Below are 26,270 nucleotides of genomic sequence, written 5' to 3' on the forward strand. Positions count from 1 at the left end.
GTAAAGAAAAAAGAAAAAACTAACGTTGCCTTGTGTCAGAGCTTGTTGTAGGAATAATAAGATAACGATGAATAAAAATAACTGGATGAACATTGATTTTATGAGTCGTATCAGAAGAACCGATATAAATAACCAGACAGAATAAACAGACTTGTTAATTCAAGGTAAAAACTATCCTGTGATGGAGAAACTTTCAGTTCGGTCCAAAGAAGTCGACGACGCCGTTTCCTTTGCGGCCGTCGAAGAAGAAGAAGTTGCGGTGAGGAGCGTCTCTTTGGGAGAGAGCCTGCGGACAGACAATGTGGAAAAAACTAAATAAACAACAGTTTACGGAGGAGCTCTTCTCTTTAATAAAGTCAAACTTGTTTTTATTAATTTCACTCCCGACTGCAAATAACCAAAGAGTGTATTTACATTTACAACAAATGTTCAATGAAGACATGAACTATTAAAACGGTTTGTGTGGTGTTAAAATAAAACACCTTGGATTCGTCCCCTCAGACTTTGTTTTTTTAAACAAACATTTCATGATAAATTAATGCAGAAAACAAAAATATTCCAACACACTCCCTATCTTGTAGCTGAATGTAAATTTTATTCATGCATGTTTGTAATAGTTATTGTGTAAAAATTGACAATAAAGTCATAATTTTGGACTTTCAACATTAAAATTCCCATAATATAATAAGATATTTGCTCCAATATGATAATAATGTTTTCCAAGAATACTATGGTATTAAATCATAGATGCATTAAAGACAATGGAACCACTGCACCCAGTCATGTAGGCTTTTACACGTTACTGTAAAACTGTTTCGTTTACAATTTTTTCTTGAATATATAAGATCTTTTTGCAGGTTTTGTGCAATTTGCCTACCAAAAATATAAACAAATGTCAAAAATATCAAAATGTAAATGGATTAGTCGTCATATTCAATCATTGTGGATGCAAATGTTTATTAAATTAGCTTGATTACATTTGAAATGAGCCAAATAACAGTGTTTGACACAGGGAGGAAAAGGAAAAGGCTTCAGTATTTGTTCATTGCAAACTTCTTCATGAAGTTTCCACCTGTCTTGCTCTAAAATCTGAGCAATTTTTTCCTGTGAGTCTGTGATAAAAGTCCAAATGTTCATTGCAGCAAGATTTCATCATCACCATCATCATCATCATCATCGTCGTGATGGAGATGGCAGGTTGGCCTTGTGCCGACACAATGCGTCCTCTCTCGCCCTCGTTCTCTCTCCTGCAGACGAGCCGAGCTTCACCTCAGCCCGAGGTCACCGCCGGAGCCTCGTCTGCTCGCAGCCTGAAGACAAACCTCTCCCGAGGCAACAACCGCCTCTTTGATCACCGCTTGGATTTTGCGCGCAAAAAAAATAAAATAAATAACGACAGTGTTTTTAATCTGCGATGTGAATCTGAATGATATCCGCGTGTCTGGAGCCCCGCCGAGGAGACGAACTTAAAAGGAGACGTCAGACCAGCTCAATCGATTGCAGGGGCGGGAAAACACCAGACAGGATGTCACGTGCTTCTCAAAGTCCCACTGACTGAGAAATCTGCGCTTGCGATTGTCTCCAGACAAATTGTGTTGATTAGCCCGAGATGACAAAAAAATAAATAAAAAAAGAGCCGTTTTTGTAACGGTGACGCCTTCTGTCAGTGATAGAAACTGACTTGATGTGGTTTGTGTGCAGTGATGCTGGTGACGCGTTAATTAGTAACTTACTTCAGTTCCCATGTTCCTAAAAATCCCCGAAACGTGTCTGGCAACACATTTCAGGCAGTTTGTCAAACTAGACTTACAGCAGTGTAAGGCTACTTGTGTTTGTATTTTTTTGGGGGGGTGAAAACAAAAAACTTGCGACTGTATGATGAGTGTTGTTATAAAATACACTGAGGCAGAATCTCAGGACAGTACGGATGATACATTTCCACCGTTCATGGTCTCTGTGTTGATTTTTTATTCCATTTAATGATCAATCTGAACACTTAAATAGATCCAAGATCACACACACAGTTTATTTGATTTCAGTCCCTTTATGTCTTTTATACTGGGAGCATCAGTGACTTTTTCATGTTGTCGGCTCGAGGAGACGTAAACAACTTCTCCACCGGTAAAAAAACACAAGAAACAAAAAACAACCCTCCAAACAGCAGAGCTTCTGCCGCTGGTCTGGACATGACCCAGGAACCAGCCGAGTGGCCACATGTCAAGCGACTGACGCGTATTGTCATGCCTTCAGGGGACCACGGCCTCACTCACATCGAGTATTACTGTATTACTGTGAACACCCAGCGTGACCTCAGTCTGACCTCTGAACGCCTCATTATCTGATCATTGTGCGAGTTTCCTTTAACGATAAGGTCCTATGAAGTTACTGTGCAAACACACACACACACACACTTACGGGACGGGGGGTTAAGAGGTCGGGGAAGTTGGAACACTTCAGTTGGAATTAACTGGAATTTATGGGACTAAAACAACAATTTACTAAATTGGCTCTTGTGAGAGAACTTGCTTATAGGTGGACAAAAAGTATTTCCTGACTAAAAACAACCAGATTCCATTCCTGATATCATCATAATCCAGGATCAAACTTTTGAAGTTAATGGTTTCTATGATGCATCGCGATGTGGACAATTCTGCACCGATGCAGCGACAACACAATCAACTTTAAGGGATATTTACAAATTTCCCCCAACTTGATGTCCCATGGGAATTTACTGGAATTTCTCCACACCTTTGCAACCCGACGCAGGACCCCTCAAAAACCACAAACACACACAAGTAATCCAATGAGTTCCGAAGTTACGAGTGTGTTAAACCTATCAGGTCTGCACAAAAAGGCTAAACACATGAACACATGTCGACGTGCTCATATTTGATTTTAAAGACATGGACCAAGGTGATCCCAGCGTGGCAGCAGGTGCCGCCGCTCCTGGGACTCATGAACACGTCAGGATGTACCCGGAACGCTGCCTGGAGACGTTCCCCCCCCCACACTCCCACTGGTTCAGTGGTGAAGGAAAGGAAGTAACAAGTGTTTTTCAGTCTAAAGCAGTGTTTTTCAACCACTGTGCCGCGGCACACTGGTGTTTCCGCGAGATCTCGTCAGGTGAGCCGTGGGAAATGATCCAATTTCACATTTGTTCCTAAAAATCTTTTGTTCTCACGGCCGCTGTCGGCTGTGAGAGCAGTGTGTTGCACAGTAATCATGTATAAATACTCTCCGCCAATAGAGGGCAGCACAGAACTTTGCCGGTGAAATAGAAAGTGACAGACGTCAGTGTGGTTAATCTCCACCTCCTGCTACCATCTTGTATCAAAGTACTGTGTCAGTGACAGTGAGGGAGAAGTTTTTGAAAAGGAAGAATGTGAACCAGGATCTCAGCTCTTCATCCATCAGGTCCAGGTTTCACACTGAGGGAGTACAAATTAAAAAAATAAATTGGGAAATACTTTTTTTCTGTCTTTATTTGATTCCTGTTGATAAAACTTTGATGAGAATGACTTTATATTGTTAATAGAGGCTGCAGAGTTTCACATTTTAACATTTTTGGGTGGTGGTGTGCCTCCACATTTTTCCAAACAAAAAAGTGTGCCTTGGCTCAAAAAAGGGTGAAAAACACTGGGTTAATATACCGTATTTTCCACACTATAAGGCGCACCGGATTATAAGGCGCACCTACATCTATTGACATAATTTACAACTTTGTTCATATATAAGTGCACCGCATTATAAGGCACATGGAATAGACCAGTGGTCAACAACCTTTATAGCTCAAAGCCATTAGGTTACATTTTCCACTGATTCTAACACCCAGAGAGATGCACACACTTTATTTTGATAGTCCTACCTGCAGCCTATGCCAGGACGACACTACACACAAAACCTTCTTCACTGCTGGTTGACAACTTACAACTACCGGTAATAAACTAAACTACATGAACTAAGCAACAAAAACACAACACAACACAATTATTACCGACACCACAAACCAAATATAACCCCCAATAATTGCATTTAAAACACCACAAACAGCTGCAATGAATTATGGGAGTTTCTATCGGCTGCACTGAGGAGCTCAGGATGAATTTGTCGCTGCAAGGCATGATGTCCCATCATGCCTTGCAGCGACAAATTCATGTTTTGTGTTGTTGGAGGTTATTGTGGGTTGTTGTTGGGCTTGGTGTTGTGTTGATTGTGTTTATGTGTTTTTGTTCCCCAGTTTAGGGAGTCATTATTTCATCTAGTTTATTTTGGTTTGTTAGAATGTTGGTGTGCAACCATGAGTGATGAATGTGTTGTGTGGAGTGTCGTCCGCTCTGAACATCCGGTTGAGAAGTTAGAGTTGTCAAAATAAAAGCTTCTGGTTGTTCAGCTGTCAAATAGCAGTCTCGAGTAGAACAATCATCCATATATAAGGCGCACCGGGTTACAAGGCGCACTGGCAGCTTTTGAGAAAATTTGAGGTATTTAGGTGCGCCTTATAGGGAGGAAAATACGGTACCAGGAAGCTAAAGCGCTGCAGAGTTCTAATGATTCAAATGAATAACTATGTCTGCGACGTCCATCAGGCTTCAAGAGAAAAGAGACATTGGAGGATGAAGAGGCCCTGTGAAGATATTTGCTCCTGGAATTCTACAGATTCCTTCAAAGCAGACGGGTGAAAAATGGGTGTTGAATTCACCACAGTAGGACGAAATAGAAAAAGGGTGGCGGATAACCTGTAGACATTTTGAAGAAAATAAAAAGAACTAATTCACAACAGTTGTGATCTCACCTTTACAACCTCCTGCCCCAGGACTCCTCCCACCACGGCACAGACCGGAGACATCTCCGAGAAACAGTAGCTGAGTGACAACAACAACACAACCGTTTTCAAAAACACATTTTCCTGAAAAATTCAAGCCGCATTTTAGCTTCTTTCTGCCACGATTACAGTTTCCTACAACAGCCACGTTCACTGATGTGTCAATCTGATGTAATTCTCCGTCTCGTTCACATGAACAGTGTCTAAAGCCAGTGGATCAATCCCACAATGCACTGCAGTGCGACACAGTATGTGATGTTTTTGTTGGTTTATGAACTCGTTATTGGAAACTTGTCATTGAGAGGCCCTCCCGTCACCTGATGAAGTCGTCGCTCAGTAGGTCGGCGCTCAGCGCAGAGGCCTCCAGGACGTCGTCCCGGGCCCGTCGGAGGAGCTGGCTGTCCTCCGGGAACGCCTGCGGGTCGGGGTCGCGACCTTTGTCCGCGCGGAACTTCAGCAGGACTGCGGAGACGGCGGGGAAAATGGAAAGATTGGCGGGCGAGAAGCTGGAAGTTAAAACTTGTTGCTGAGGTGGCGGGCCTGTACCAATGGACTCTGGTCCGGTCAATTTGGAGGGTTGGTCTAAAAATATTAAACTCTTCTAAAAGGAACTTTCCTGCAGAATTCCTGCAAAAACATGCTCGGCTAGACGAGCTGACGCTGCAGTTTGGTGCTTTCTGTTAAAAGGTAGAAGCGTAAACTTAAAACCTCTTGACTTAAAGTCCTAGTGAAATGAAAATTCGACCTCCAAAACACTCTGGCTGTCGCTTCTCGGGACATTTTTTATGCTAACTGGCCAAAGGGTAAAATGTTAAAACACGGCAATCTGTGAGAAAATAGCCGATAAACAGCGGTATTTCCTCTGCTGGGCGGAGCTTCTGACAATAATAGAGTGATGTCACTGGTTGTGCACACGCCCAAGTTGTGTTTACATTATGGAGGATCAGAGTTTCGACCACGAAGAGGCTGAATTTAACCATATTTCATCATCATCATCACTTCAAACCCAGTGATTGATGAAGAAGACACAGAATGAGTCGTTCTGCCATCGGTGACCCCGTCTGGAACATGTTTGAGGAAGCAGAAGACGCTTCGTCCTCCATTCGTCCTCGTCTACTCGCCTCAGCAGCCGCCAGTTTTCACCTTTGAGGCTTTGAGGCTCCTGACTTTTGGCAGAACGACTTCCTGGATCATGTCGAAGCGCTTTTCCCACTGCGGAATCACCGAACATGAGTCCAGGTATTACTTGATCGTCTACTAGCCGCCCGAGCTAGCCCGGGCTAGCCGTTAGCTCGCGCGGGTAGCCGCTCCCGCCGCCCGTGCTCCTTTTCTCCTCTCTCGGTCTCTTCCAGGCTCAATCTTTCGTCAAGGCTCATAAAACGCCGACTATAACTTCAAAACACTGTTAAAACTTGGATATTTAAGAGGAAACAAGCCGATATAAACACAACAGATGGAGATCTGCACAACTCTTGACGTCACGCTCACGAAGAAGGATTCCCCCGACTTCCTCGGCTGGAGATTCAAAATTCAAATAACTTTGTTATGCGACAACAGTGGTGGGACAGAGTCGGAGGAACCTTAGAAGTAGAACCCCAACTATCGTTTTTTACAAAGTAGTGTTTTACATTTCACTAGGCCTTTCAGTCCCTGTTTCCACAGTTTGTACTGTTACAGATTGTGGCACTACATTTTCCACAGAAATCTGTTGCACCACATTTTCAAGTGAGTCGTCATGAAAGACGCCGCGCCGACTGCTGCTCCCCCCGATAACGTCGGCGTGCGGTTGCACCATCGACCACTTCACCCCATCAAACCTTTGGTTTTCCTCCAGTGAACAACCGCACACCGAGTCGAGGGAGGAAATATTAGCTCTGGAACAAAACACCGGAAGATCTGCTTCCTGCCACGTCTTCGACAAGGTTGAGAAATTTAGTTGTCGAAAAACTGGATTTGGCCACGAGCGACGTCTTGTCGCGGCAGCCGGCGTCCCCGACGCCGAGCGCCTCCACGCGTCGCCCACACGCTTCCGCTTCGTCCATTAACCGAAAACCACAAGAGGAAGTGGGGTCCTCCCACGGCCATTTCCACCAGCGTGGCACGCGGAGAGCGAAGCGGCGACAGTGAATCGCTCTCACTCCTCGGCTCTCTGCCCTTTATCGGGCGGGTGGGGGTTCAACGCCAGGCGCGGAGGGCGTCGAAATCAAACGCCACACACTAATGTGAGGGCACGGAACAATCCTCGTACCATTAAACCTACACGCACGCAACCGGCAAACCGCCATCGCCTCCATTCAAGTAGATAAAATGTATATATACACATATATGAATGTACATTGCTATGCATATATATTTATCTGTGTATAATATGATCTGATACTTGCGATATTGCACTTCTGGTTAGATGCTAAACTGCATTTCGTTGCATTAGTAATGACAATAAAGTTGAATCTAATCTAATCTAATCTAAGAAAGTTCCTCCATGTTTTAATATGCGCTAAAAGAATAAAGCACAACAGGAGTTCTTCTCGTAAACTCTCATAATGAAGAATTAGGACTGGAACCACCTTCTGAACTGCAATGAAGAATATTTTCATGCTCTTGTGCAGGACGACATATTTGGAAAACAAGATGGGGACCGACTGCAGTGGATTGTGTCGTCAACTGACCGTATTTCACTGCATTCATTCCAACATTACATCAAACCTGGTGGCAAGCGCAAGCAGCTTTATTGATAAAGCACTTTACCTGTCCTGGGGAGTTCATTTCTTCAGTTCTCTTGTTGTATTAATAGATTATAATATGGGAGAAGGACTAATCTTTCATCGCTTGGCAATTTATGTTGGGAGATTCAATGGTAATTCACAGATTAATTAATCATTTAAAAGTGCACCAGTGCACCAAAGTGATATAAATAAGGTGTAGAAGTGCACAGTTCACATGTAAAAAAGATAAAAGAGGCCAGAAGTCAGAAGCACAACACTTAAGAAAATAAAATAAAAAAAGTCAACAACAAAATCTGTTTCTGAAATAGTGAAACACTGATGGGGAAAAAAGACCCACATAGAAGGAATATGATCAAATATATATCCCAAAGCACAAAGACTTCATCTACTGTGTGGGAAGACGGGGAGAGTTCAGCCCCTCCACAGTTTGAAAATCTCTGATATTCAACAAAGAGATGCTAGAAAGCTGATTTTTTTTCAGTTTGCTGAACCAATTTAAAAAGTGTAACTATAAAAGAGACATATAACTGCTGTTCAGCTTCCTGGCGAGACCAGAAGCAGTTATAACAGAGGAAGAGCCGCTTCCTCGTCGGTGAAAGAACATTAAGTCACCTTCGTTCTGAAAGAGCAAAAAGCAAACAGCTGGGAGGCGTTTTCCGTTCAGAGGTGAAACGGAGCGGACCGGGGCGTTATCGGGATGGAAACAAACCTAAAATTAAACCACAGAAATGCAAAAACGCACTTCAACTCTTAAGCAAGCAGAATTAGGAGACGTCACCGTCTCGTGGCGAGGGCCTTTCTCTCTGGAGCAGATCTGCCTTCTGCTATTTGACCTTGACAATGCGGCCATTTTAAAAGTGAAACTTCTTGTGAAAACTCTTTTTTTTAGGTTGGATCTTACCTCTGTCTAGGGCAGTGTATTTATTCTGTATGCTCTGTTTATATGAATTTCTGGAAGGCTCCAACAACCTGCAGCACCGTCGCTCCTCCCACAGTCAGCACCTGTGTTTTATGTGTTGTTTTGACGTATTGTTCTCGTATTTATTATTTAATGTATTGTTTTTATAGCTTTGTTGTAAAGCACTTTGGGTACCACTGGGTGATTGTAAAGGGCTATACAAATAAATAAAACGGAAATCCAGAGCCGTCCTGATGAACGCCATTTAACAGGATCGACAATGATGTTTCCAAGTGTCTCACCGTTTGTGAGTCTTATTTCAATATATGCTGTTACTAGCTGCATATAGCGGCGATGCTATAGGATGCAAAAAGGAAGTCGGTCGCGATCTAACAGGGAAACCAGTTAATCTGAAACACCGGTACAACGCGCTCATGTTTATGGTGGATTTATGGCTGTGGCTTGTAGAAACGCTGTCGTTCAACCAGTTTGAGCCACAATCACATCCAGAAGGAGAGACTGCTGATGATGGGGAGTTAAAAATATTGTGTGTCTGAATATGTTACTGAGATTGGTTCTGTGTGTTTTTACTGGTACTACCAAACGCTTTTCATATTACAGTGAATGTATTCAGTGCATCAGTAATCTTTGTCAGTACCTATCTACCTGAGTATCACTACCAGAGGGAGGGGTTGTTTTCCCCTCATGTCACAAAGGGAAAAATCTCTGAATCGCTTGCTTAAACACACGTTGGCTAAAAAGTGGAACAAGCGCCTGTGGTTTCGCTCTGCTTGATGTCCAGAACGAAGGAATTTCTGCTGCTTTTTTCATTTTAATAAGCACAGAGTTTTTGGCTGGTAAAAAAAAAAAAAAAAATCACAATTACCCATCATGCAATTGTATCGCTTCCAGCACCTTGGATTGATGTTGACGTTATCTCACTGAATATAGAAGAGTATGGGATTCACTTCAGCAGGGGGGGCCACACTTTTTCAGCCTGCGAGTTACTTATAAAACGACCAAGTCAAAGTGATCTACCCACTACAAAAATGCAAAACATATATTTATTTTCAAATATATTGAGGATTCTTTATATGTACAATGTATAATGATGTACCTTGCAAAACCGTATGAGCCAATATTGTGCAACACGACATATTAACCCATTAACTATGAACATTTTTTGTAATTACCCGAGTTTACTCTGACGGCCTTCTTTGGTATTGTGACGGTCGACTGGCACACGAGACAAACGCACTTCGAAAATGACATTGTGAAAAAAAAGTCCACCTCCCATTCCTCAGGAAAGTGACACATTTTCGTCTTCTTACTTGGTCCAGCCCCCCCCCCCACTCATTTTTGATGACCAGAGCTTTCTCTAGTTTAAAAGAAAAAGCGAGGGCTTCAAATTTGCCGTAACTCGCTGACGAGCTTGTTAGCTTTGCTACACTTAGCGTCGTTGTTTGCGGTGTATGCGGTGACCTAAAGGTCAGAAAAATTCCGCTGCCATCTGATGCTGTGTTCGGTTGTACTCGTAATTCGGAAAGGTAAATTAGTTTCATTACACCAGCGTCTATTTTTTTTACTAATGTGATGCGATCTACTATTACTACCTTTGCGATCGACTGGTAGATCGCGATCGACTGGTAGATTGCGATCGACGTATTGAGCACCCCTGCACTACAGAAAGGATTAGTTTGTTGAAACCTTATAAAAGGAAATTAATTTGAACACAGCATTTATCATGAATGACACAACCCCACTTTGACTGAGCGTCTTCCTGGTTGGAGTCCAGGCTTTGGCGACTCTCTGAGTAAAGTTTGCATGATTATTTTGAGCATTTCTGCCTGGAACTTGTTGTGTTTCAGTCGCCCCCCCCCCCCCCCCCCCCCCCGGCCTCCCGTGTACCACGGGCCGCCACGCGCGTTGTTGTTGTTGTTGTTGTGTCGTCGCATGCGGAGCTGAGCTCTTTACGCTCATTGCACATGAGCGCTCATGGACGGCCTGTGATGGAAACTTTTAAGTGTGTGTGGGTGAAGCGATGGTGCGGGGCCAGGTGACGGGAGGGACAATAACAACCGAGTGAGAGAAGGTCATCAAACACAGAAATAACCTGAAGAAAGAGGAAGGTAACATTTACTTTAAGGGTTAAAGAAGCTCAAGCTCTTCTCTTTTTTCCATTAACCACTGGGTACATTTAGATTCATCTCAGTTGTTCACGTTCATCTCAACACTGACAGGATTTAACTTCCATACTTCTAATTTTACAATCTACCAGATAGCAGACAAATAGATTTTTTATCTCTATGTACCAAATCACTACAGTTCCACATTGAGGGGACTCCTGGAGCAGCGACCTATTAGGAGATGAGACTCACAAGCTTGCAGAATTATGAGAAATGGCAATATTGAAAAACGTACATATGTCAAAAGTGACCTTGGAAAAAGGGGACGACACGGTTTGACAATTTGACATAAAATCCGACTGAATCCACTGGACCTGGTTATAAGACGATCAACCCTTTGGCCTTTACATGCAACGATATTTCATCAGCGACACTGGAACACTGATATTTGCATGTTCACTGTACAAGTTTCAGGATCCCACACATTTTCAGTTTCAACTATCTGTTCTTTTTTAAACCATTTGGACTATTTTTGTCCTTGATGAAGCAAAACATTTCGCAGAACAGTTTACATTCTCATTTAACAAAACAACGGAAGCATTCATAAAAGTATATTTTAACTTTTTTTAATAAGGAGATCTGGAAATATAAGGAAAGACTATTCATGTTCCAAAATTGAGGGATCAGTGGCGTCAGTAGACAGTTTTACAACCTCGGAGAGTCTCTTTCACTGCAGTTCAGTGCAACTTATTTCAAAAAAGTGTTTAGCGGCTCCAGGTAAACTCACCGCAAACAAAAAGTAGCCCCAAACACAAGATATAAACAGAAACACCAAGTTTGAGAATAAAATTAATGAAAAACTAGTGAAATGATCTGACCAATGAAACGTACTTGATAAGAAATCTTAAAACCTACATTTGAGAGGATGCTGTAGAATCAGGTACTAAAAACAAGCAAACTAATGATCTACCTAAAATTAAGATTTTACATTTTAGCAAGTGTCAAATAAGATGCAGTGTTTGATTTGGCGGAAAATCCCCCAAAATAGCTCTGGGTTATGAGGGTTGCAGATCCCTGGTCTGTATGATTAATACATACACACACACACACAAAAAAACACATTCAGCAACAATGATATTGTCCAAACAGTCAGAGAAATACAGACCAAGTTATGATTTCTGACTCACATTTAAGCACAAACGTCTGGAATGTTGATGATTAGTTCGCAGGACATCAGATGTGGGCAAAAAGTCCAACAGTGACATTGGAAGAATGAAAAGTGGCATCAAACAAAAGTGCTCTGAATTACCGTGCAGCATGAAGTAGTCCACCGGCGTCCGCTTCAGGGCAGCTTTGGCCTTGTCGCTGGTCCAGCTGACCTCCAGAGCCTCTTTCAGCGAGCAGAAACTGGCCGTCTGAAAGGACGTTTGCGCAGCGTTTACCCCATCAAATCCGAATTTGCAGGACATTTGTTTGAATTTATTTACAAATTGTGAATAAAAAAGCGAGGCGAATGAGACAAACCAGAGTCACGACTGTCTACCACTATCAGCGTAACAAGGAAATACGAATATAGAACTCTAGTGAGCAGGGAGGCAGATAACAAATGACGAAATAAAGAAAAGAAACCGAAAAAGAACGAAAACTTCTTTTCATTTTTCACTTCATCGAGAGTTAAATGATCACTGTTTATTTCCCCCCATAAATAAAGTCCCATTATTTTCACACAGGTACCTTAACCAGCTGCTAAATTGAACTCAAACGTTTTTCAAAATCTTGAGGAAACGTGAGACGGTGAAAGACGCTCCTCTCATCCAGCTCACCTTCTTCACCATGATGGTTTCGTTGGGGTCAATTCTGGCCTTTTTGGCCTCTGGACCGTCGTCGGGATTGGCGGCTGGTTTCACCAGTTTGGGTTTCTCCCTGAAAGAATACAGAGGAGTACAGTAGAACAACACTGGGACCACCAAAGTGAACGGTGGGGTGAAGAGGCAAAAAAAAAGTTTAAATGCAGGAGAGAGACTGGAGGCGAGAGGCAGAGAGGAAGATGCTGAGACCTCGTATGGGAGTGAAGAGAGTGAAAGCGATCGGAGGGACAGATGAGGCTGAGCGGGTCAGAGATAATAAAGCTGTGAGGCGGTCTGGACGTGTGAGAAGCGGTGGATGTTGTCGATGAAGGGGAGCGAGATGCCACAAACTGATGGGGGGATGGGGTGGAGAGAGAGAGGGGGAGGCAAATGATATGATCTGCCGTGGCGAGCCCTGGAGGGAACAGCCGAAGACAAAGAACATGTCTTCATCTACTTTTAGTCCCTCAGAATCACTGTCAGTGTGTGTGGGGAATTAGCATGACAGCTAACGTAGGATCCATTTTTAAAAACATGCGCTTGTTTCTTCCCTTCATGCCTCCATTATGCCTGCTTTTACTCCCCCCCCCCCCCCCAAACAAGCCTCTGTATTCACCTGAAGTAGAGTTTTGCTTTTTTTTTTTTTTTTTTTACAGAATACGCCCACACTTACTCCACGTAGCTGTACTCCTGTCCGAGGTTGCAGAACATGTAGCCGTAATAACCGTGGACGTCGCCACAGAAGACCTTAATGTTGTTTCTGGAGCAGAGCTGGTCAACCCGGACCATCAGGTCTCTGGAGCAGCCTGTCAGACACACCTGAGGGAGGAAAACCATTCATCCTGTCAGTGACCTGGTTTTAATGAACACAACCAGGCTGCTGGGGCGAGTCTGACTCTGCTGGAACAGCCTGTGAAGAGGCTACAACGCAACCTGCATTTACAATCAACCTTAAAAGTCCTAGTGAAATGAAAATTCGACCTCCAAAACACTCTGGCTGTCGCTTCTAGGGACATTTTTTATGCTAACTGGTCCAAGGGTAAAATGTTAAAACACGGCAATCTGTGAGAAAATAGCCAATAAACGTTGGTATTTCCTCTGCTGGGCGGAGCTTCTGACAATAATAGAGTGATGTCACTGGTTGTGCACACGCCCAAGTTGTGTTTACATTATGGAGGATCAGAGTTTTGACCACGAAGAGTCTGAATTTAACCATATTTCATCATCATCATCACTTCAAACCCAGTGATTGATGAAGAAGACACAGAATGAGTCGTTCTGCCATCGGTGACCCCGTCTGGAACATGTTTGAGGAAGCAGAAGACGCTTCGTCCTCCATTCGTCCTCGTCTCCTCGCCTCAGCAGCCGCCAGTTTTCACCTTTGAGGCTTTGAGGCTCCTGACTTTTGGCAGAACGACCGGCTTCCTGGATCATGTCGAAGCGCTTTTCCCACTGCGGAATCACCGAACATGAGTCCAGGTATTACTTGATTGTCTACTAGCCGCCCGAGCTAGTGGCTAGCCGGTAGCAGCTCGAACTAACGGCTAGCCGCTCCCGCCGCCCGTGCTCCTTTTTTCCTCTCTCGATCTCTTCCAGGCTCAGTCTTTCGTCAAGGCTCATAAAACGCCGACTAGAACTTCAAAACACTGTAAAAACTTGAATATTTAAGAGGGAAACAAGCCAACAGAACAGATGGAGATCTGCACATCTCTTGACGTCACGCTCACGAAGAAGGATTCCCCCGACTTCCTCGGCTGGAGATTCAAAATTCAAATAACTTTGTTATGCGACAACAGTGGTGGGACAGAGTCGGAGGAACCTTAGAAGTAGAACCCCAACTATCGTTTTTTGCAAAGTAGTGTTTTACATTTCACTAGGACTTTAAGGTTCCTTATTAGACATTTTTCAACTATTCCCATCAGTGTCGAACAACGTCGTGTTCAAAGTGTATCTCGCCAAATCCAGCCTTGGTCCTGAGATCCATTCGGTCGAAAAGATTTGAGGTGCTTTTTGTGCACATACTCCCATTTTCGCTAAAAATCCCGTCCGCTTGGACTGTCAAAATGGTCGTAGGTTTGGGAATATATACGGCGAAGAGACCACTGCGTGCGCAGGGCGATCATGTAAATACCACAGAGAGAGACCAGGAATTAAAATGGCTGTGAGGTCACTGCTCACCGCCACATCACTGTGCTGCTTCAACACAATAAAACATGAGATACCCATCATATAACAGTCCCCACTTCCTGTTGGCAGTTATGAACTTCTTGCTGTCAATTTTTTTTTTTTTTTATTACCTGTGAGATTAGTGCGTCTTCTCGGCGTCGCTAACCCCCGAGGTTCACACTTTATACGTCTGGACTCCCACTGCGTTAGCACCTTCTCGTCCCACCTTCGCCACACATCCTCCTTTAATGTCTGCTTTTTTGTTTCTATTGTCACGACACTCAAATGCTCCGTACTACCAAACACAACACGAGATAATATTGTCGCCTCGGTCCCGGCAGGATGTATAGATGGATTTCACTTCGGGAATGTAGGAGCCTAAACGCAGTTCATTGATGTTGGTTAAAAAGATAAATAATTTAAGTTGATCTAAAACAGCAGCAATGTAAAACGTTTAATTTGGTAGGAATTAGGAGGAGCATTTACAAGTATTTTAGTTCACATCGGCAATAATGTAATAGGTTAATCATTTAAAATGTTGTGGTTGATTTAGGTGGATAAAAGCTTCATTTTTATATTATTTGCAATGTTTGGAAATGGATAACTGTTTGGTGTTTTCTGGTGGCTGTGCACCTTTAATTGTTTGTTGATGCTCCCGGGTGGGTGGAGTTTGGGGGGGGTTACCTGTGACAGGAAGTCAGGCAGGTGAGCGTGGAGCCGCACGCTTTTTTGACCTCTCGCTCTCCCTTTTTCTTTTGTCTCTTGTGTTTTGGAAGATTAATACTGACCGGATTTAACGGACCACTTACATAACCTGGAACCCCTTTGGACATTTTTTCTGTACCACCCTTTTGTTTGTTTCTTGGAAAAGTAAACTGCTAAACTGTACCAGCGGTCCTGTGGATTTTCTTAGATAGAGCGTCAAGCTCAGGCCACATCTCAGTGGAAACTACAGGGAAATTAAGAGAACAAATTAAGGCGGATCCTATGACTCGATTTTTACAACAACAAAAATAAACAAAGAACCAAACGGACAGAGACACACCTCGTGCAGGAGTGACCAAACAACCCCCAGAGAGACTCGGTGTACCGTGATGAAGCCAGGGCGGTGCTGCTGCCTGACTGTAAACAACTGACTGCTGGGCTGGGCCCACCTTATCCTACCCACCCAGCCCGGAACGGCCGAGGACGCGTGATAAGACTTCCCCCGGCTGACGGCGCCACTCGGCAGCAGGCGAGGTCTGTGCTTCAAAATGCTTCACGAGATAACTAATCATTGGCATTGGACAGTGTTTAGATTGTGACAGTGTGACAGGCTGCGAGGAATTTCCGGCCATCTGGAACGTGGCTGGAGGCGGAAATCAATTGGATTTGCAAAAATAAAAAAAAGTAAATGTCCCCGTTTGATCTTTCATTACAAAAGAGCTATGACTTCGGAGAAACACTGAAGTCGAGCGCATTACTTGACGTGGAGTGGCGGCGTGATTAAGAGTCAGGACTAAAAAAGACTGACGGGGAGGGGGGAAAAAAAACTAAAATCTGCACGGCATTACGGGGAAAAGAAGATTATTTCCATAACGAGTATCTAAGTCTCATGATGGAGGAACCTGAAATGCTTTGATATTATTCAGCTGTGTATATCAGTGTATAACTGTGAACCATCAGATGTTACATCTGAGGAGAAACGTTCACTTTGGTTCCGTGTTTGACTAATGTTCTCCATGTCGAAGAAACATCTCGGTTCCAAAGACATAAGCCCGACTACCCACAGTGCAGTTTGAACAATTTTATAAGGGGCCTTTCACAATCGGAGTGCCTGTGACGTGGTTCAGTTAGGAGGGGCCGACAATTTTCACCCCTTCATTTGGTTCACATTCACCAAACCGCCTGCAAAATGCCACACAATTCCACCAGCTGAAACTAAGACTGACCAGAGAGGAAGTGACGAAGAAACACGGCTCACTGATTGGTCCGGAACGAAACCGAAAATCTTTCGCCCGTGGTGGCTAGGCTAGTTAGCTCATGGCTAGTGGGCAGCCACAGACAACCACGGTATACAAGTCTTCAGACCAGATATCAATGAGTCTTCCTCATTGCTCCAAGTCCCCCTCAAGGTATCTTCAAGCCTTTTCTTTCTGCGTCACTTTCTTCTGACCCCCCCGTGGTTAGCTTTGTGTGTTTACTATCACTTGATCACTTGTTAGCTCCGGTTCAGAGTTCCTGGGAGCGTTCACGTCGCGCAAACCAAATGGTTTTTTTCCCCCCCGAAGAGAACTCGGTGTGGATCAAACACGGGAACGTGAGTCTAATACTCTTTGGCCACGACATGAAGTTTACTGTGTGCAGACTGCCCGATGAAAACAAGCTGAATCGCAGGCGGCGACGTACGCGAGTCAACGCGGGTGCACAATAAAAAAAACGTAAATTAGTGTGCGCCGTCCAGTCGTGAGAAACAAACGAGGGAAACATGAACGGAGCCCTCGCCTTGTGGAATTTATTTGTTTTGGAGGAAAAAATTCCCCCAAAGAGAAGAAGACGTCTGCAGCCAGGACTCTACTCGGCCGTCTTCTTTGTTTACGTCGCACGAAATCCCAGTGTGTGGCGAACCTTAAGTAAATAAAGATAAAGAAAGTAAGACTAGATGTAAGGATGGCTGTAAGAAGATAAGCAAGGATGTAAGGAAGTATTGAATAATGATTGTGAGGAAATGTGAAGTGGGGGGGGGGGGAGTAAAGTAAAGATGGATGTAAGGAAGTGAGGATGTTCGTGAGTGTGGTTGTAAAAAAGCAAAGGTAGGTTGCACGGCAGTAAGGACAGATATAAGGAAGTAGGGAGCAGCTGATAGCGAAAACACAACTGAAGATGGACGTCTGCAAGTAAATTCATTCAAGACAGCCAGAAAGGAGGATGTGTTCAAGGCGGAAGTAATTAATATTACAAACATGTAAATGTAGAGTCATTTATCACTTGTATTGTGTTTTGGACCACACTTGTGAGAAAATGTTTGTTTATTTTGTTTCTTTTTTGTTGTTGTTTGCACATATTAGTCGGTAAGGTCACTCTCCTGACTGATGATGTTAGCGGGGCCGAGTCATGGTCGAGCCATCCTTGGTTAGAATATGCAGATTAAAGCCCCGTCTCCACCGCACAAAAAGTACCGGCCTAGACCGGTTTAAACCGCTCCGGCTCGTGTGTCACGACAGGAATGCAGTCTAAACCGCTCCAGACCGCTCCAAAGGCGACCGCTTTTCAGCTCCCCTTCCGTTGGGGTACCAGGACCATGGAACGGGTCTGAGGTTGAGCTGCTGTCTGCTGATTGGTCAGTGATTTACTACACGCCCTCAATATTTTAATGTGCCGGCTGGATGAAGCCTCTGCTGTCAGTGTGGTCAGCTGTGCTCTGGTTGTTTTTATTTTCATTTTCTTTTCTTTGCTGCTCAACTTTAGTGTTTGTTGTGAAACAGCGACTTGAGGCAGGGGGAGACCGGGGGGAGGGACTTTGCATCGCGTTGGAGCTTCCTGTTTGCAGCATAGCGCTGGCCGTGGCGCTGATGCGCGTCCGGGACACCGGAGTCTGGAGCTTTCGTCTCCGGCGCTGACCGCGCTCCGGCAGCTCCGCTTCCCAGAGGCGGTCAGCGTTCTGTTCAGCCGCGGTCAGTGGCGCTTTATCGCGGGGACGGACCGCGGAAGCGATGAAAAGGAGCTCGGAGCTCGGCGCCTCCGTGGTCCGGCGCTGTGCTGCCGGACCGCGATCAGCGCCGGAGTGGAGAACCTCCTGCGTTTGAGCAGAAAGCTCAGACTCCCGTGTCTGTGCCTCAGCCAACCGGGGGGAACGCTCCGGCCACTTGCCCCACACCCGAGCGCTCGAGTGCGGGGCGTTCGCTCTCTCACAACAAACACGGAAGTTGCGGCTGCAGCTCTCCACTGCAAAAAATGACTGCTGCAAAAAGTAACTTTTTTTTTTTTCCGCTGCAAAAAATAACAGTGCAAAGTGGAGAATTTAAACAACAACAGAGGATTCATAAGATCTACATCTGACGACGTTCTTTTCTGTTATAATGTCACATTTCTGCGGAGCTCATAAGCCCCGCCCACTTTTCATGCTCCTCTCTGCAGTGGAGACACGACCCAAAATTTCGGTCGGGGTTAGTGCTTCCGAACTGCTCCGTACCGCTCCGCTCCGCCCCGGCACTTGTGTGAGGTGGAGACGGGGCTCAAGAAGCCCCGGGTTGCTGTGTGTGTGTTGGAGCCCTGCACGAGGAGCAACCAGCTTTTTGGAGTGCTCGTTTTTTTCCCCCCACAGTATTTAAATATTAAAATTTTAAATCAAAACTGAAAACTCACTTTTTTAAGTTGGCTTTTAACTCTGTCTAGGGCAGTGTATTTATTCTGTATGCTCTGTTTTTTTTTATGAATTTCTGGAAGGCTCCAACAACCTGCAGCACCGTCGCTCCTCCCACAGTCAGCACCTGTGTTTTATGTATTGTTTTTATGTATTATTGTTGTATTTATTTCTTACCGTATTGTTTTTATAGCTTTGTTGTAAATCACACTGGGTGATTGTAAAGGGCTATCGAAATAAAGTTTGATTGATTGATTCACATTTTTCATGCTCAAGTCAACATCCCTTGCTGTATGTTAGAATGTGAATGTGAAAATGAGGGGAAATAAATAAATTAAATGAAATACAATGAAGTGAGGATGCTGGTAATGGAAGTAAGAATGGATGTAGAGAAGGATGAAAGGAGGAGTGTAAGCCACACAGATGGACAGTGAGTGTGTGTGTGTGTCTGTATTGTAGTCATCTTTCAGTAATTAGGACACGCACGCACGCACGCACGTACGCACACACGCACACACACACAGCAAGCAACTGATACTCGCCTGTCTTTCAGTTCTTATCTCAATTTTTTTTTTTCTTTATTAAAGCTGTCCCACCTCCTCCACTAACCCTCAATCTGTCCCACTGACATCCCACCCCCCCACCCCCCGACCGTCTCTTCACACCCCCACAGGGAGAGCGCGGGCGCCGATAATTCAGACACAACAGGCGGGGAAAGGAGAAAAAAAAATGTAAAAAAAAAAAAAAAGCCCTTCTGTAATACTTCTGATGGTGTTCAAATACATGGGGGCTGTCAGCAGAGATGAAAGCAGGATCCTGCAGCTTTCATCATGCTTCCTTAAAGAGGACGATCAGCTGCTCGCCGTACAACATTCTAATGCCCACTGATCCTCTGCTTCAGATAGCACCGCTCATTTTTAGCAAACTCGCCGTCTACTATTTTGAAGTGCCGGGGAAGTATTCCAACCATAACTGTTGTTTTAAAGCCTGCTTGCGTGACAACGATGTGCTGGAATTCTTTTTTTTATTCTGTGACTCCCGACACCATCATGTGATCCAACGGCCAGAACACAACGAAGGCTTTACGGTTTCCTCTTTGTAAACACTGTCGCACAAACGGAGCCGCCATCTTTCCTCCGGCGCCCTTTTCACCAACCCCGAATTAAACTGCCAATGTGTGACATGATCGCCGGCTGACAGCCTTGACCCACCCGAGCACGGCCGACAATAAACCTCTTGAGTGTTTGTTGTGGCCTCCGTGAATCAGACGTAGCAAATTCCTCAAAACATTCCTAAAACCTTTTTTTTTTAATGGTGTCAGGATGAAATATGCTACTAAAAGAGGTCATGAAGGACTGCAGATTGCATCGGAGCATGAACTTGATCGACAACGATGCTTCAGTCACTGTAACGTGTGAAGAATAGTGCTATTTAAATATTCATTTTTAATCTTTACTAATCATATTTACTTTTGCATGAGCAAACATACTGAAGAAAGAAGGGAATACACACACACACACACACACACACACACACACACACACACACACACACACACACACACACACACACACACACACACACACACACACACACACACACACACACACACACACAGACTAAACATGTTTAAAACACTTCTAACCGTGTATATTAACGAAGCTACTAAGACGTTGTCTGAAAGGAAATTCGACCGCTTCTTGTTTACAGCGTTGCTGCAGATGAGAACAGCCGAGTCGGCAGAATCCAGACTCACGTTTGCGTCACGGTTAATGTGGGATTGACGGGAAAGTGAGAAAACTCGTTCCTGCAGAATGTGAATGATACTGAATGGCAAACGAATGTTCCGTCTTCGGGTGTTTTTGTGCTCAGATTTTCCATCGAGCGGACCAACGTGCTGCTTATCTTTAAAAAAAAATGATAAATAAATAAATCCAATTGGTTCCGTTACCATTTGTTTCATAGCCAGTCGACACGGACAAGCTGCCTGAAATGCGCTACTAGAGATGTTTAATTCAGCAGATGGATTAGTTACGTTAACTTTTTCAATCAGACTAATCATGACGATGGGTTAATCCACCTTAATGCTTTAATTTTCACAGCATCAAGTCGAGAACAATCCACCAGGAGGCGAGATCCAAGGTTTTCCAGCAACACGTCGGCTCATGCCACACTGCATTGGTTGGTCTGCAATACTTTTGTCAACATCTCAACAGAAGTGGACATCGGGATGAATTTATGAATCAGCCTGTGGTTGCCACTTGTTCGTTAACTATGTCAAATTCCCTAAACTGCAGTCTAAATGTGTCCAGGTAAAGTCTGTGTACATGCTACAATGTACTTTGATGACTTTAACACACATCACTGTAAACTGTGACAATAAATACAGACAGAAGTGCTGAAAAAAACTAACTTATTCAGTATTATGACCCCAAAGCAAGAGAACTGTGACAGCACAGACACGTAGGGACATCTAGTGGTCAAAAGAATTGATGCAACTGCAAGTTAAGACATATTTTCCTAATGTGTGCTCAATTTGAATATGTATGGAATCATATTTGTGGACAAAAAAACATGAAAAACACCAGAATTGTGCATGTACTTGATTGTAATTTCCTTAACGTTTTTATCTTCATACATGTTTCCATTTACTGAGAGGGAGGATTTGCGGCTTCATTCTGGAGTGGATAACGCGCATCCACATGTCTTATTTTGGGACTTTTTAAGTAAAACCTGATTCAACCTACACAGTGAAGGGACCCTCAGCAGTGGGATTCACACCAGCACATCAGATTTTGTTTGATTCTCTGCTCTCCAGCAGCAGAGATGTGGAAAACGGTTAAAAGACAGTCCAGTCTACCTGGCTGCAACATGGAAAGAAAAACGACTAATCACATAAGAAAAAACTCATTTAAACAATATGTCAATCTAAATCTATAGGAGGACTGAAGCAGAGCGGATTACTTCAGTGTAGCAGATCCATTCATTAAAGGACTCATATTATACTAAATCCACTTTTCTGTGCTTTAAACATCATAAAAGTGCTATTTGGGGTTCCTATACATCCCCAAAGTGGTTTTTTTCATTGATTCCCTCAAGCTTGAGTTCACAGCAATCTTTCTTTGTTCTAACTGGTGGGGGAGCTCAACGCGTGGATTCAATTTGATGACGGGGCACCACCGTGCTGGAGAAGCCCCGCCTCCAGGAAGATTGGCATGCGGAGAAACCAAAACAAGACACGCCCACAAATGTGCCAAGGAGCCTCTTGTCTGCTCTCCGTCTCTGTTGCTTCACATTGAACTGCTGTTTTAGTTGTGTCCATAACTGTTTTCACCATCATGTCCACTTGGAGAAAATGTGATTTCAAGTATGGTTCCACACTATTTGGCTTTGCTGAAAGAAGAAGCACAGCGGCGAATGTGGCTGGACTTTTTATTCTTTTCCACAAACAATGTGTTTGTTTGCGAGCGACACTTCACCAAAGAAGCTTCCAGAACTACAGTACTTTGAAACTGGACTTACTCAGAAGCTCATCTTGAAACCTGCTGCTATTTCCACAATAAAAGACACAAACGAGATCTGTAAGTACATTGCTACAACTACGAGCGCGAGCTGCTGGCTACGTCACCAAGGGGGTGGGAGGAGGTGGCTGTGGGCTGGGCTGCAGTCTGCATGAGGGTGGAGGAGCTGAGAACCACGCGTTTCATGAGAGGTGACGTCAGCTCAATCCAAGAAATAGCTAGAATTTCACAAGTTTTGAGTGTTGTATACTGTATCACCCAAATTATTATCCCACATGACCATAGGATGGACTGTGAAACATGAAATATAGACAAATATGAGTCATTTAATCTTTGAGGAGCCAAATCTGGAGGAAGGCGGTGTAAATTTGGAGAAACAATGACCCCTGGTGGTCAGAGTGAGTAATGCTCTCATGCAGACTTGGGAGTTTGTGTTTGAGTGACTGGTATTTACTTCTCTTCTTGTTTTACTTGATATGCCTCTTTATCATATGGTTTTATAATCCTCAGACATTTTGACGTTCAATCAGTCACTATGTGTTTATTACACGTTCTATTGCTACAACATTATTTACACTGGGAGTTGTTTTTGATAACTTCATCTCTCTGGTGCATGTTGTGATTTATTTTGTCACACAGACGTGTGTGTGGGTGTGTGTGTTAATGTATCATTTATTTCTGTCGTTATCAGGATTTGAATTAATAAAAATGCGTCGCAATTTTCAGCCAATGCCAATGCATAATTGCAAATCAGTCATTTTTTTTAAGGATATTTAAAATACTATCGGTTACAATACGGTAACTGGAAGCAGAATTGAACATGAAAGAAAAAAAAAAAAAGGTTCTTGTCAGGTGATGCATCGAGAGCTTCCCCGTCTCTTCTTTACTCACCGCATCAAACTGCAGGAAGAAGTCATCTGCTTTGTCTTCCACTCTCTCTGGGTCAGCATGCACCTCCACCATGGGGTTGAGGTTCTGGGCCCGCTCCAGAGAGGCCCGGGCCCGATTCTGACCCTGAGCCGTCACCGGGACCAGGAACTGAGCGCGGCACGAGTCCTCGGACACCTGGAAGACGCACAAAGCCGGGAGGAGGGCGTGATCTCAGAGAGAAGGCTAATACATATCATCATACAGAAAACAGACCAATACATGACCATAGAGAGAACATTCACACACGATAAATGTTATTTCAAAGTGTCAGGCTTGTTTCCTTGCTGGATACAGGCTCACGTTCATCCATAGCAGGAATTGTCATAGTTACGTTTCTGGGATTCAGGGTCTTTCTATGTGGAGCTTGCATGTGTAGGATTTGTCTGGAAACTCTCACTTTCTCCCACAATATCTCCAAACTTTGATTTTTCAACGACACATGGTGTATTAAATCAGCTTTCCACCCACTGCGACGATCCAGATATCTTGCTGTCCTGTCTCACAGGGCATGAATGACTCTATAGGACTGCTCTTAATCCACATTAGATTACGTCTCTGTCGGCTGGACAGACGTGTTGAAAACATGAGGTGGAAGACTTGTGACACAGTCTACATATGTGGTAGATCTGATGGTGTGAACGCTGCCAGTGTGAAAAAGACTGGTTGAGCACCTTCTCGTGATCCAGCAGAGTGAGGCCTTTAACTCCTGCCAGGATCAGGTTCTTTGCCACTTCAGCTCCGAGACCACCCAGGCCTGCCAGCAGCACACGAGACCCCCGCAGTCTGGAAGAGGGACAAAGACAAGATGGAGACGTCTTCAGTCGAGGCTTGCTCGAGGCTGCAGGATGGATTATGTGAAGAGAGCACAGAGCGGCGTGAGGACAGCGGCTTGCCCTGGCAGAAATAACAGGGTTGAATTCCAGGCTTTCTGCAGGCACTTTGACTTTTGCCCACAGTCCAAACAACGGAGTGTGACTGTGTGCTGAAGTGTCCCTTCATGTCGCTGTGGGTGGAATTCGATACCGACTTGGGTAAAGTGGTTATATAGATGATGGCTGGATAAACATGCCCTGGAAGTAGCTTCTCGTGGTTGTATGAAAAGTGCGCACCGTCCTCAGAGCGGAGCGGAGCAGGTTTCACACTGAAACACCTCCGCTTTCTCTGTGTCCACAGACGGTGTGAAGAAGCAACATAAACAGTGTGAAAGAGACCAAAGTAGCAGCGGGCACCGACCGGTGTGTCAAAGCTGCACAGAAGATCTATGGAGGCATTTCTGAGATTCGCTTCTTTGTACCTTTATGTCACCAACTTTATCATATTTAATCTAATAAGGCTGCACAATATAGCACAAATGTACCATTATTGGAACAACAAGATGCACATTATACACATTGCAAAAGACTGGTGCACTGTGCATTTATGTAGATATCATTTATAACAAGTTTTGAGTTAACCCAAGTGTTTTATATTGTATTATTATTGTTATTATTCAGTCTTTTAGTTGAGTAAAGCGTATTTATTATGTCTCATTGTGAAGTTGTGATTGCTAACTGAGAAAATAAACAATATTTAATGATCTTATACTGATATAAAGACGGTTTGACAACGCAAGAGTATTATTTCCCGAACTTTTTAAAAAACATGTCAGATTGTTGATTTGTTTAGTTTATAAGACTGGGTACTTTTACCTATAACGTATCACTTCTATCTAGTTTGATAAACAAAAGTCCCACCTGTCCGTGTCTCCACTCATCAGAACAACAACCGATGCTCTGAACTAGTTAATTGTATTTAAAATACTCAATCAATATCAAAGAAACAGTATTTGCATGCATTAATGAAAGCACCTTTCTAGATTTCAGTGTGATGTAAAGCTGAATCAGAGTCATAAACCGATCCGGTGCGGCAAGAGTGCAACAAGTAAAAGAAAAATAAATCCCCGCTGCTGCGCCGGTTCGCTTCAGCGAGCTAACAGAGCTAGCCGACCTTTTCTGGGCATCCAGCCCCCAAAGCCGTATCTGCCGGTCGTACTGCGCCGCTTCCTCCTCACTGATGACCGCGTCCTCCTTCTCGATCATGTCGATCATGTTAGTCCGAACTGAAGGCTGGGATTTTCGAGAAAAAAATAGCGTTTTGTTTAGTCACAGATGGAAACGTTTCAAACGGAGCCACAGTCCCGCTGTATGGGCGCTGGGTGATGACGTCACAACACGAGACAATAGTTTTATTTCTGTTTGTTATTTTTATTACCCCATCGATTTTCGGACTGATGGATTTACACGTTTAGTCTTAATGATTTGTATACTATTATATGCAAATAATTTCTTTATCGTTTATTTTTTTTATCGTCTTTAGTCTCTTTTTCATCTCGTTTTTTTTTGCTCATTTGTACTGATTTCTGGATTTTGTATCGTTCGTTATGTGCTACAGTTTGACGTAGTTTAAACAAATAAAAACGATAAATAGAATAGATGTTATTATTTTAGTACCACAAAGCCTTCGGACAAAGAACTGTGGTTAAATTTTACCCTGGGTTTTGTCTTACAAAGCCCCGGACTTGTATCCTTGAGGCTTTCAAACGCATTCAATTGTAATAGCAAGTGCTTGTAACAGGTTTTACCGGTAACATTATGAACACACCACTCCAGTTCTCTGGTCTTTATCCTTGGCTTTGGTGTCACGCAACAAATAGGTTTCAAAATATTACTACCACTGGTCGACAAAACTGTGAACGGTTTAGGCCCAAAATACATCTCACATCTTCGGTTATGTTTGGAGCATCTATATCTCTCAGATCATATGGATGTCCAACTCTAACTTTGACCTCTGGGCGGCACACAGAGGTGTCGAGTCTGAAATCTCTCCCAGTGCATGTTATCTAGTTTCCTCTCA

The 26,270-nt window shown here is 43.8% G+C and overlaps 1 protein-coding gene across 2 annotated transcripts; it reads right to left on the bottom strand.

The window, feature by feature from the left end:
• On the bottom strand, window positions 1–25,526 carry sae1 (SUMO1 activating enzyme subunit 1). Of its 2 annotated transcripts, none has more exons than XM_080503063.1 (9): window positions 25,365–25,526; window positions 24,050–24,161; window positions 23,340–23,513; window positions 13,093–13,238; window positions 12,396–12,495; window positions 11,882–11,987; window positions 5,140–5,284; window positions 4,793–4,862; window positions 1–286 (listed from the first exon to the last, which is right to left on the bottom strand). In XM_080503063.1, the coding sequence occupies exons 1-9, from the start codon at window positions 25,463–25,465 to the stop codon at window positions 194–196; spliced, it is 1,047 nt and encodes a 348-aa protein (XP_080359189.1). In that variant the 5' UTR covers window positions 25,466–25,526; the 3' UTR covers window positions 1–193. The 2 variants fall into 2 exon arrangements, with proteins under 2 accessions (XP_080359189.1, XP_080359190.1); XM_080503064.1 differs by lacking the exon at window positions 25,365–25,526 and adding an exon at window positions 25,112–25,152.
• Window positions 25,527–26,270: the final 744 nt, after the last annotated feature.

Source organism: Blennius ocellaris, assembly GCF_963422515.1.
Source record: "Blennius ocellaris genome assembly, chromosome: 2".
Lineage (NCBI taxonomy): Eukaryota > Metazoa > Chordata > Actinopteri > Blenniiformes > Blenniidae > Blennius > Blennius ocellaris.